This window comes from Dama dama, chromosome 1 (assembly GCF_033118175.1).
Source record: "Dama dama isolate Ldn47 chromosome 1, ASM3311817v1, whole genome shotgun sequence".
NCBI classification, from domain to species: domain Eukaryota; kingdom Metazoa; phylum Chordata; class Mammalia; order Artiodactyla; family Cervidae; genus Dama; species Dama dama.
The window spans coordinates 63,346,353-63,359,498 of record NC_083681.1 but is presented as its reverse complement, the minus strand read 5'-3'; the positions used below and the strand labels follow the sequence as shown (position 1 = coordinate 63,359,498).

The following is a 13,146-nucleotide window of genomic DNA, read 5'->3' as shown; positions in this document are numbered from 1 at the left end:
TCCCATCCCTCCACCCCACCCCCCAACGTTGGAGGTTTCCTAGGCTACTATTCTTAAATTTTAAAAACTCCCCCACAAACATACTCAGGTAATAAGGTATAGTCAAAAATTCAGTTATTGTTTTTAGGGTCAGAGGAGAAATAAATAGAAATCTAAATTAAGGAAGAAAAATTTTAAATAATCACAACAAATTACAAACATATAGTTATTCCTTACCCTCGGGAACAGTAAAAAAAAAAAAAAAAAAAAGAAGAAGAAATCAAGAAAACAGATACAAATTAAAGTTCTGATAAAACTCAGAGGCACAGAAACAAGCTTAAAAGCAATGTTAGAAAGTTGTTTTCAAATGATCCATTTTGTCTGTACCAGAAACAGTATTCAACTTTCATAATCATTTTACCTTAAATTAAAAAGTTTATCACACTTTAGATATACTGAAGGTAAATAAAATCAGTACAATCATTAAAACATTAATGGGTGATGAAACTATTCAATCTTACTTAGGTGAACTATTTACAAAACAGTAAGCCTGCAAGGCTTCCCTGGTGGCCCAGTGGTTATTAAGAATCCACCTTGCAATGCAAGAGATACCAGTTCGATCTCTGGTCCAGAAAGATCCCACATGCCCCAGGGCAATCAGGCCTATGCACCACAACTACTGAACCTGCACCCTAGAGCCTATGCTCTGCAACAGGAGAAGCCCACACACCACAATCAAGGGGCAGCCTCTGCTCTCAACAACTGAGGAAAGCCCGCTCTCCAGAACTAGAGAAAGGCCCTGCACAGCAATGAAGACCCAGCACAGCCAAAAATACATTTATAATAATCAAAACATTAAATATATACATTAAAAAAATAAGCCTCTAACTAAATTCATATAAAATTCAAGTCTAGAATTACACTGTCACCAATTTGAGATTTTCTTTAGTAATCAGACGAAAGACTACTAATACATGTCCATGTATTACCTAAAAAATCTGACACTTTAGGAAAGTGAACCATATTATTCTGAATTTCTTCCAACCATGAGAGACTTTGTGGTACTTGCTCTGTTTAAAAAGAAAGCTTAGTCTTTAAGTAAACGAATCAAGATTTTTACACTGATACGGTACATCTAACCCCATAAGAAAGAAGCTAAACTGCCTCAAACACTGAGGATGAACAAAGACAGCTCATGTTTTTAAAAGGACAAGCTACTTTTAAAAAATAAAAAACTAAACAAGTTAAAGATTTGCTTTTAATTATGATTTATAATGTAATAATAGCATTATAATCTCTATTCCAGTACTTAGAAATATACAAATAGAAAACACGCAAACAGGAGTGCCTGAAATTTAGTGCCAGTACACAGTAAAAATTCTAGCAACCAGGCAAAAGAAAAACTGCTGTTAGCTTATACCTTACATTTTCTCCCCCTTTTAATGGCATTATACATTTTTCAAGAAAACTGTTGCTAAATCAGGACATTAGCACACAATGAAAGTTCTACAAATCCACAGGGGATGGTTTTACATACTTAGCGTTACCATTAAATGTCTGGAGAACTTAAAAAACTCCTAAAAACTGTGTATGTGTGTGTTTATGTACACATACACATAAAGATTTTTTTAAAGTGTTAAGAAAGGTACCTGAGTGGTAGAATTACAGGTAGAATCTTTTCCTTTTGTTTTGTACACTTATTTTGCAAAGACATAGCTTATATAATAGTGATAAAATTAAAATTTTGTGCTACACATAAATGTTAAGATTGTCAGATTTCAGGATACTGTCAGAACTTTCACCTACAATAATCCTTGAGTATGCATCTATATTATCCTAGGATGAGGTATCTTATGGTAGAAAAGCTCCAATTTTCTACACAATAGGAAATTTGCTCTTCATCCAACCCCAAGATGTACGTCAGATTACATTTTCTAAAGACAACTCACGTTGTCCTATGTGACCTTGGCACTTCTCATTAAAAACTAGTCTAATTTAAAGAAAAAAAAACTAGTCTAATTCCTCTGCCATAGTACTGGGCGGGCTTCAACCAAGAGACAGTGGAAATGATCCTATGTGACTTCCAGGGTTGAGTCATAACAGCAACGCATCTCTGCCCTGTTTGCTGGTCACTAAAACCAATCATGTTTGGAGCCCTGAGCCACCATTTAACAAGTCCAATAACCCTGGGGTTGCCATGCTATGAGGAAGAGGAAGCTGAGCTATGGAGAGAGGTCTCAAATAAGAATTCCGATCAGCAGTTCTAGCGTTAGGTCATCCGAGCCCAGGCATCAGACCTGTGAGTAAACAAGGCTGAGTCTTCCCAGCGAGACCCCAGGTATCACAGAGCAGGTCAACCCCACTGTACGCCCTGAATCCCTAACAACATCATCTGTGTGCATGATGAAATGAGGTGCCAGAGTAATCTGTCACACAGCAGTAACTGGACGGTTAAGAGGTCAATGAAAAGAGAAAGCAGCTACTATGTGAAACTTGGCTTCATGGTACACAAATTCTTGAAATACTGTCACCCACAAAATCTCTGTGTAGCCAAAATAAAGATCTATGCATTAAATACAAGTAGAAAAATTGCCCACTTGGGGTTAAAATTTGCAGTACAAACTAAGATCATTACATAAATAAGGATTTGCTTGTCAAACTGATGGGTCCAACATAAACCCCCACAAAAACAGTGGCAAAAATAGGAAAAAGTACTTCAGACAAACACAGCTTTTTTATTCCCTAAGCTTGAAGACCGTTTCTAACATACAGTGTTACAGACAAATTTGTTAAATATTCGTATCATCCACATAAAATGAATATTAAGTTTTTTTCCCAGCAGAATGGAGTTGTTTTTCTAGCATCATATATCTTCGTCAGAAAGCCTACCACAATACTGATGATATAACTGAAACCTGCCCTCTTAGAGTCTATCGTGAAAATTCAATTCAGGGTTCCTTTTTCAACTGAGCATCCCTAATGTTATTAAAAATTCCTTTATAGCACCACATATGAGCAAGATGGGGCAGTGGTAAAGAATTTGCCTGCCAGTGTAGGAGACATAAGAGATGGAGGTTTGATCCCTGGGTTGGGAAGATCCCCTGGAATAGGAAAATGGCAACCCACTCCAGTATTCTTGCCTGGAAAATTCCATGGACAGAGAGGACTACAGCCCACGGGGTTGCAACAAGTTGGACACAACCGAGTGACTGAGCACAGGACACACAAGCAAGATAAAAAAATCGGGCCATTTTCCAGGTTAGTCATAACCAGAATCTCTAAAGCAGAACCATGCAATCAGACACTACCCAGTACATGTCAAGACAATACTGTCTTGTAGTACCAAGAAACCAGTCCCACTCTCCTGTTTCTTTGTTGTCTATAACAGTTCAGAGTATTTGTTATGACAGGCATTCAAATTTAAAGTATCACAGAGGCACTAGTATCAATCACATTTCATCTAAATGGAAACTGAAAGGGCAATTAAATAACTTGCCTAAGGTCATATATGAGATGAGTTGGTGATGAGACAGGGAAGTCTGATGTGTTGCAGTCCATGGAGTCACAAAGTCGGACACAACCGAGCGACTGAACTGAAATGAACTGAAGGTCACCTATCCCAGAAAAATCACTTGTGCCTCAGCACTGTATTTCCACTCTATTCCAGCTATTGCTACACTTCATTTCTGCCCTCCTGCTGCTGTCTTCCTCCTTTCTCCAGAATTGCAGTACACCCAGATCTTCCATTCTCCCCAAAGATTTTTTTCATCACCAAAGCTACTTTATCTAAACAACTTTTAAAAATTCACTACACGCTACAGGGGTATGTGCTAAGTCGCTCAGTCGTGTTAGACTCTGTGTAACGCTATGGACTGTAGTCCCCCAGGCTCCTCTGTCCATGAGGATTCTCCAAGCGAGAATACTGGAGTGGGTTGCCATGCCCTCTTCCAGGGGATCTTCACAAGCCAGTAATCGAACCTGCATCTCTTATGTCTCCTGAATTGGCAGGTGGGTTCTTTACAACCAGCGTCACCTGGGAAGCTATGAGGGTGGCATAAGATAAATATTCAAAATGACTGTTCTCCAGAGATTCCCTTCCTTCCTGTTATAGCCAACAAATTCCATAAGTGAATAACTGGGGGAAAAAATGACAGTTAAACAGGAATAGCAAAAGAAATGAGAGACTCAAAAAACCACTAATATTTCAACCAGACAACTGTGGTGGTGGCCGTTTAGTCACTAAGTCATGTCCATCTCTTGCGACCCCATGGACTGTGGCCTGCCAGGTCCCTCTGTCCATGGGATTCTCCAGGCAAGAACACTGGAGTGGGTTGCCATTCCCTTCTCCAGATCTTCCCAACCCAGAAATCGAACCCGGATCTCCTGCATTACAGGCAGATTCTTTACCAACTAGACAACTATAAACAGTCACAACAAGAAAAATTAGCAGAGACAACATCTTTAGCTTGACTATCTATGAAACTATGTAACTCTTGTTCTCAATTAAGGAAATCTCTTAAGCTGTGGAAGAATACTTAAAAATGAAGCCTAAAATAACAAAAATAGTAGCAACACCTAGCTATATCTCAAATTACTTTCTCTCCAGACCAAATAAATCACTTCTGTAGTACTGAAAGAACCTGTAGAATGACAATGTAAATACAGCAAGACAAAGATTTCTTTTCCTTTCATCTTTCCATAATCTTCAGTGGCCCTTTCTAGACATTTCAAGTACCCAAACCCTGCATTCCTGTTCTTCATCTAGAAACATGAGTTCTGACTTTGCCCACATAGTGGTAGGCAGCTGACTGCCTCCAACAAATGTTCCTCAATTAAACTGAGACTGAGTTGCTAGTAAATTCATAGCAGACAGGAAAGGCGTCAAGAATCAAGTTCCTTCAATTTTTAAAAGGAGGGTAGAGAACATAGAATACAATCCATAGATGATTCATAGCAGCTCTCTTCAAATGCTAGAAGCCTTCACATGTTGCAGCAGTCTGAGCTGTTACAGAAAACAAAATATTTAACAGTGGTGTCAGGGATGTAACTCCAACATCATGAACTTAAGAGATGTCCAAAAAGGAAACAGACTTGCACTGAGAAATGAGCATTCCACCAGGCCCTAGAAAACTGATTAATACAGAAGCTTACTGAGTATCAAGACTGCAGGATTCCTGAACACTAAAAAAGGATGCTCAATCAGTTGTTATCTACTGTCCCATTGGAAGATAATTTTTTAGGCAGGTAATTAACCAGGAGTTATAGTTTGACAAGATTTTTGTCCAACTTCCCTTGTGGCTCAGCTGGTAAAGAATCTGCCTGCAATGCAGCAGACCTGGGTTCTATCCCTGGGATGCGAAGATCCCCTGGAGAAGGGAAAGGCTACCCACTCCAATATTCTGGCCTAGAGAATTCCATGGACTGTATAGTCCACCAGGTTGCACAGAGTCGGACGCGACTGAGCAACTTTCACTTTCACTTGTTCAACTGGAGAAAAAAAAGACAATCCTGTAAAAACTTCCTTGTCCATGGCAATAATTATGTAGTTAAATCTGAATGAAAGAAAGCACCTAACCTTAGTAAGAATATGAAAAAATTTAGAGTTCCAACATCACCTACTTTGAATTATATTCTTATAGTCTAAAGCTTATGAACTTGAAAAGCAAATGATCCAGAAAAACCAGAAACCATTGACCAGAGATAATCTTAACAAGTGTCTTTTGAAGTATTAGTTGCTTTAGCCAAACTACTCAGTAGGATGAGTTGGTACAACTAAATGGTTTATATACTCTTGCTGGGACTTCAATTATTGATAAAAAGATGTGAACCGTTAATTCATTTAAAATGGAGACCAAAGATTTTTTTCCCCCCAATAATTAGTATATTTCAGCTATCTCTATGTTTGGATAAAAGTATTAAGGGGAACGCAAGGAAATTTCTAATAATCTACAATGGTTCAAATGCCAAAAATCATCTGTCCTTCCTAAGACTATTAACAGATCTTGCTTACACTACCTAGATTTTAAGATAGGAGTTTTCCGACTGCTTACTCATCAACTCCACTCACTTTAAAAAAAAAAAAAATCCTTCAGGAAAAAAACCCAATTAAAAAAAAAAACGGTGCAAGTAAAAAAGCATTTTCCTCCTCACGGATTAATCCATTTTAACAGGATTTTACTGATGAAATTACAAGTATTGCTATGTAATGATTTAGTCAATCTAGCAAGTATTTATTTAGCATACGCCATGTGCAAGGCACATAGTAGTAATAGTCTCTGCCCTCCAGCAGTTTACTACCTATTAGAAAAATGCATAAGGTGAGAACATAAGACAATATAAAAATGCAAAAAAAGTGTACAGACAATGGGTAGCACAAGAAGTTAAAGGACAGATTGCATGGTCAAGAAGCACACCTTATCCTTTCCTCAGAAATACCAACTGAGCAGAGGCTCAATAAGGTCTCTGTCATCTGTGTTTTTACACCCATACTATTATCAACTAAAGCGCTAGTATATAGCTAGTGGGAGAAATAAAAAGATAAGAAGTCAAGCACGTTACAATTTCAACTCTGACTGACTTTCTCTTCTGCTACTCCTCTCATTTTCCTCTACTGCATACATACTATTCATTTCCTCCCCCAAAAGGGACAAATTATTACAAAAAAAATCTAGAAACTTGGAATATGAGAATTAAGCTGTAAATATTGACACATCTCCTACTTCTCTCTGCTGGTATTGCTATCCCCAGATTTTCTGGCCTATAACATACCAAGCTTGAGTGTGCGAGTCGCTCAGTCATGCCCGACTCTTTGCGACCCCATGGACTGCAGCTCACCAGGCTCCTGTGTCCATGAAATTTTCCAGGCAATGATACTGGAGTGGGTTGCCATTTCCTTCTCCAGGGGATCTTCCCAACCCAGGGATCAAACCCAGGTCTCCTGCACTGCAGGCGGATTCTTTACCAACTGAGCTACAAGCGAAGCCCCACCAAGCCTGAGTAGAGACTAGCAAATGTGCATCTGTGGCTTAACTAAGCATGAAGAGAAACTTTAAATGGAACTTCACCTGCACTGCTAGTCGCTAGAGGCCATTACCTAGACAGCCTACAAACACAAATTAAGCAATGAGATGTTACTATATAGGTCTACAGAAGAAAAAAAAACCCTTTTTCTTTTGCTTTCACCTTTTTCAAATAGAGGAACTCTAAATAAAAGTATGGGGCGGGGGGGCACTTCTCTGGCAATCCAGTGTAGACTCCATGATCCCAAATCAAGGGGAAAGGGTTCTATCCCATTGGGAACTAAGATTTGGCATGTCACAGTGTGGCCAAAAAATAAATTAAAATTTTTAAAATAATAATAAAGTTCAGTTATTTGAAATAAAAGGCTTGGTTCCACAGGATCAGCTGTAACTTGAAAAATTACACTATTTCGCAAAGCATTACAAATTCTAATTACCCCTCTAAAACATTACAAGAGACCTTGGAATCCACCTATTTCAACCTGGGTCATTTTACACGAGCATCTTCATTTCTTCCTCTGTAAAATGAACTAGAATAAATTCTAAAATGGCTCTAAGCTCTTTAACATATTTCAAGGATTCTGTAACAGTATGATAATAAAATTAAGACTACACTGTTGTAAGTTTAAACTTTTGCAAATATTAATTTTTTTAAAGATGTAGTACTAGGTTAGTCCTCATCTAGTTCTAAACGTAAACTAAGAAATTACATAAAATTATGACAGACTGTACACTTAATCTCTAACTCAGACAAAATTTATACTGATATAAATATCTGATACAAATATTCTGATACAAACATACGAATTATCCTAGAGTAAAATATGGCCAGCTTAAAACAACACATTCTTATTAGCATACTTAGAATTCTACTCTCATTCCAGAAAAACGTATTTGCGTCATCACATGAGATAATTCACATCATTTTCTTTTCAAACTCAATTTTTAAATACTTTTCTATGTCACAAACTCACAGAGCACACCCAGACAAGCAGAGGGAAACAAACTAGGCATTATACTTTTTCTTCTGTGACAAGGTGAAGCAAAACAAAGTAATCTTGCTCTCTGCATTGCAGAGGAATAGTCCATGCAACCAATGGAAAAACTAGCACTTCAGAGATTTTAACTGTCAAGAAAAACTTCAGATGTTATCCCCAAGAAAAGGGTTTGCTTATACAAGTTATAAACATTTTTATTTTAAAAGACTGAGAATTCTGTACAACACCTGCACTGAAAATCCGTAAGAGAGGCACACTGAATTGCTCTGTGAAGAAACGTTACCCTAACAATAAGCAATCCTTTTTTCAGAATAATATGAACTGCAAAGAAACAGAACAAAAAGACTTTAGGAGGTATGAAGAACAGTATACTTGTCTATCACTTCTGGTCATATTGGTTAAAAACTGCCAGGTCATTTTGCTAGACAACACTGATTAATCTTTCATCTACCAAAATCACTACTGTCTAAACTTTCTACACTTGCAATGGAGTATAACAATTTTAAATGTCATCTATTAAAACATACTTTATCCTATCTCAAAAATGATTACCTGTTACCATATAAAAGAGCTCTCCCTTGAATTAAAGCGGCTTCCCTGGTAGTTCAGTTGGTAAAGAATATGCCTGCAATGCAGGAGACCAGGGTTCAATCCCTGGGTCTGGAAGATCCCCTGAAGGAAATGGCAACCCACTCCAGTATTCTTGCCTGGAAAATCTTATGGACAGAGGAGCCTAGCAGGCTACAGTCCATGAGGTCGCAAGGGTTGTACACAACTTAGCGACTAAACCCACCACCTTGAGTTAAAATTAAGATTTGGTTTCAAAATATCATCTTGCATAGCCTAGGGCCCGGTTCTATGCCAATTGATGAACTAGATAATCACTCAGTTCATTGTTACTTGTACTGTAATCAGTTGAAAGATTGGCAAATGAAATTTGGCCTGATTCTGTTTATTATAGCTGCGTTTCTTCTCTTTGCTGAACACTCACATAGTTTAAAAGCCCAAATTTCAAAAAAACCACCAGGCCACTTAGTTGCATTACATAACAGGATCATATTTCATCAAAGTTAAGTATGCATTCTCACTAAACAGATGCTTTGCTTCCCTCTAAATAATTTTATTTTTTCATTGAAGGACAATACAATTATTTCAATTCTCTCTGTCTTGTGGTATTACCTATCAAGCAATAATTTTTATCGGGATACTTAATTTCAGAATCCCTGGAAAAAAGACATTTTGTCCAGAAGGCACCTATGAAAAGGTCAAAACTAAAATACAATTCATATATAACTTGCTAAAGAAACTGAAGTAAAAAGATTGAAAACTGATTTGTAAAGTAAATCCTACTTTAGGTGTATTAGAAACACTATTAAAAAATGGATCCTAGTTAAATCCATTCATACAGTAATATCTAGATATAGAAAAATTTCTATTTAAACTAGAAACTAGATGTGATTATAGAGGAAAACCCAAATGCTCCGAGTTTCTCAAAAATTAAAACCTACAGTTTTAATAGTAAGTCACAACACTGGTACTACCAACTCAACTATTTAACAAGCAGGTAGCTCAGTCTGTGAGTTATCAAAAAGCCTCACCTAACTGAAATTTGACCTTTCTGCTACCTAGCACCCTAACACTGGGAAGACAGGGGAAAAAGACAAGAAAGGCATTTGTTGCTCTGTGTACTGTACTAAATCTCCATCATTACAAGGGAATTTTTCACTACTTACTAGCCTTGTCTATGGTTTCTATAATAATAACTACATTATTTTCTCCTTTATAATTGGGGGGAAGGGGGTAGGCAATGTACAGTACTACAAACCTATACACATGAAAAGACCTGTCACAGTTCAGGCCCTTATAGGGTTCATAAAACTAGCTTACTAATTTTTTCAGATACACTTGAACACCAGAATCCAACTTACCTCACAACCAAGTTACCTGGTAATCAGTGCATGACTTTATATTATAAAAATGTCTTTCAAGAATCATTTTTCAGTCATTAAAACATAGACATATTAAGATGTCTACACTTTACCTCATTAATATTGTTCTTCATTCCGGTATTAAATACCAGACTGACACGGTTAGTTACTGAATTAAGAGGTTTTTATAATGTAGCTAAGTCTCAATTTCAAATACAGTTAACAAAGATGGCAGACTCAGAGGACACTGGTCTTGAGCATGCTTATCACATACTTGAATGTAGCTCCTTAACAACAAAAATGCTTTTGTTGCTTTGGTAGCACTGATAAATTCAGTTTATAATTTCAAGCAGTGATAATAAATTCACACTTACTTAATCAAAATAAAGGATCAGCAAAAGGTAGAAATCCACAACTAGCACATCTCTCAATTTCAAATAAAGTTCAAGTAAATTTCCAAACACAGAAGACAGAATTTAAAAACTCTAAAAATGCTTTAAAACTCCCCCGAAAATGTAAAATGAATCATTAAACAAGCGATCAAAATAATTAATGCCTAAATATAACCAGTTTTCAAGTTATTTCCCACAGCCCAAATTTTAGCCAAGTAGTTACCATTACATCTTAACACTATTTGGTGGCTGGCAAAATAAACATTTTAAAGTGACTTCTTCAAAATTCAAGATGTTACAATATATGTTTTACTAGAGGCAGATAAACAGAAGCTACTAAAGCAAGTTATTTCCTTTTTAAGGTAAAAGGCAAAAGTTTGCATAATAGTCACAGATGTAACTACCCCATTTTTTTGAACTACTGATTTGTTTTCCCTTTCCACCTCCAATCTTACTGAAGGCTGAATTATTCATTCTACTAAGACCCTTTCTCTACACGTATACACAAACACACAGGCGCACATACACACGTGTCCCTCTAAACAGAGCTGGCACAGTCCTGCGCTGAAACGAAATAAAACAAAAGACCAACTTGAAGATAAACCTCAGTGTGACCTAGGAATGGTTAAATATTCAATCCGAAATTTGTGGGTGTGGCTCGATTTTTCTTTTGGAGGGAGGACCGAGGGAGGCCAGTCGGGCGACTGCCTGGTCTCTGCCCTCCCCCTCTTTCGCTTTGTGCTCACAATGCAGCTCCCGTACAGCGCTTCCCTCTCCCCGCAGCCGCCGCCATGTTAGACGCGCTCTCCATGTGCCCAGAGACCTAGCGAGCCCCTCCGTCCAACCCGGACCCACCCCCCGCGAGTGTCGGCCCGTGCAGTCTCCCTCCCAGCCCTCTCCAGGGCGTCCCCAAGGGGCAAGGAGCGGCTGCAGAAAATCATCTCCGGGTCGCGTGAAGCGTGAGGCTCGGGGGGACACCCGGACAATTGAAACAAAGGAGGAAGGGGCGCCCGTCAGAGAGGGGCGGGGGTAGCAAATCCAAGGCCTGCCTGAGAGGAGCCTGAGGGAGAGGCAACTCTCGTTTAAGAACCCCAAACACTTCCCTCCCGAGGGAGCAGAGGGGCCGCTGCGCAGGCCTCAAGTACACGGTAACCAACCGGACAAGCCCTAAGGCTCCAGGACGTAGGCCGTCCCGACTCCACGAGGCAGTCGGTTGGGCCCTGAACGCCCCCCGCCCCAGGACCTCTTCCTTTCCCCCCGCTGACCCCCGTCACAGAAAAAGGGCTTCCGCCACCGAGAGCAGAGCATCACAGTTAAATGCCTGGACACGGGACAGGCCCCCACCCTCAAACAACCCAGTCGCCGAGGCCGGAGGCCTGGCCCCCGCGGGAGGACGGTAATAAAGAGGCCTGGGGGCCAGCGCCGCGTCCGCGTCAGCTGACAAGCACCTCCCCGCGGAGCCCGTTTTCTGGGCTCGAAGCTCCGCTTGACTGCGGAGGCCGGGCTTGGGCGAAGGGGAAGAATCCGAGATCGGGAGGGTAAAGCCTGCGGCAAGTCAGGGTCCGAGCACCAAACCCTCCCTTCCCCGCCAGCTCCTGGCACCTTCTTCTTCTCCAGGTTCCGAAGTTTCTTGTCGATCACCCCGAGAATCTGCTTCATGGCCTCGGTCTGGACAGCCCCGGTGCCGGACGTGGGGTGTTGAGAAGCCGGCGCGGCGGCCCCGGCCCCCGCCTCATTCCCGGAGGAGCCCGACGGCGGTGGCGGTCCAGACGACTTGCTGCCGCTTCCGCTGTGGCTGGTGGCCGAAGGCATCTTGAGACCGTGAAGAGAGAGAAGAAAAAGCGGGAGGAAGGACAAGAGCGGCGAGTCAGTCGGCGGACGGGGCGAGACGCGGGACAAAACGCGCAGCGGGCGGGAGCCTGCGCGAGTGGGTGGGGGTGGGGACCGCCGGCGCGCGCCGCCGGGGCAGGAAGGGGCCGCGGGCGCGCGCGCCACCCGCCAGCAGGGCGCCCGGACGGGCCTCGCACCGCCCCCCGCCCCGCCCCTCCCCCGCGCGAGCCACCGGCTCGGCCTACCGGCCCCGGGGCACCTAGACTCGCGCCGGGGGCGGGGCCTCGCAACGCCGGCCGCCAACGGCCAGAGCAACGGTCCCCACCGGTGAGGGCCGGCCCTCGCCTCCCTGCGAGAAGGGAGGGAAGAGAAAGGTCGGGGCTGAGAGGTGGAGTAGGGTGGAGAAGGGCACTGGAAATGACCGGGGGTGGGGGTGGGGAAGAGGAGACTTGAGGAGCAAGCCCCTCGCGCAGGTCCAGACGATCCGGAGGTAAAGGACACTCGGGGCAGCGGCCCGCTTCCCCTTCAGCGCCCGGGGTGGCGCTCACCGTGCGCGCGCGGAGGCCGCTGGAGATCCCGAGTGGGCGGCTGAGGGGACAAGGGTGGCGGTGCGTTCCGAGCAGTGTCGTGCGCTCCGTGGGCACAGGCTGCTGCGCCCTGTCCCCGCTGCACCGAGAGCCGCTGCTAGTGAGGCGGAGAGCCGGGAGCGGGAGGGACTTAGTCAGCCAGCCCTCTGGGGCGGAGGGGGCGGGAGAAGCGGCGGCCGGGGACCTTCGCGGCCGCTCGGGCTGCCCGGCGCGAACGCCTGCGAGAAAGGGCACCCCTGGCCTCCCGCCCGCCCTGCCCGAGGCCCTGGCCTGAGGGGGTGGCCGCCCGGTACAGATGGACAGGGCCCCGGGGAGGCTGTTGGAGCGGTAGCTTGAGTTTGGGGCGAAATCGAAGCTAGGGTCCTTCAGGCGAAGTTGCTGGACGTCCAAACTGGAACAATAGGTGTCAAGCA

General features: G+C 42.4%; 1 protein-coding gene across 1 annotated transcript in view; it reads right to left on the bottom strand.

Annotated features, from left to right (window-relative positions):
• Positions 1-12,875, bottom strand: part of CAPRIN1 (cell cycle associated protein 1) — a 35,709-nt gene extending 22,834 nt beyond the window's left edge. The window contains exons 1-2 of the mRNA XM_061151723.1: positions 12,695-12,875; positions 11,919-12,128 (exon numbers count right to left, since the gene is read on the bottom strand). Of these exons, the coding sequence (XP_061007706.1) occupies positions 11,919-12,128 (210 nt within the window). The 5' untranslated portion in view covers positions 12,695-12,875. The remainder of the gene's footprint in view (positions 1-11,918; positions 12,129-12,694) is intronic.
• Positions 12,876-13,146: the final 271 nt, after the last annotated feature.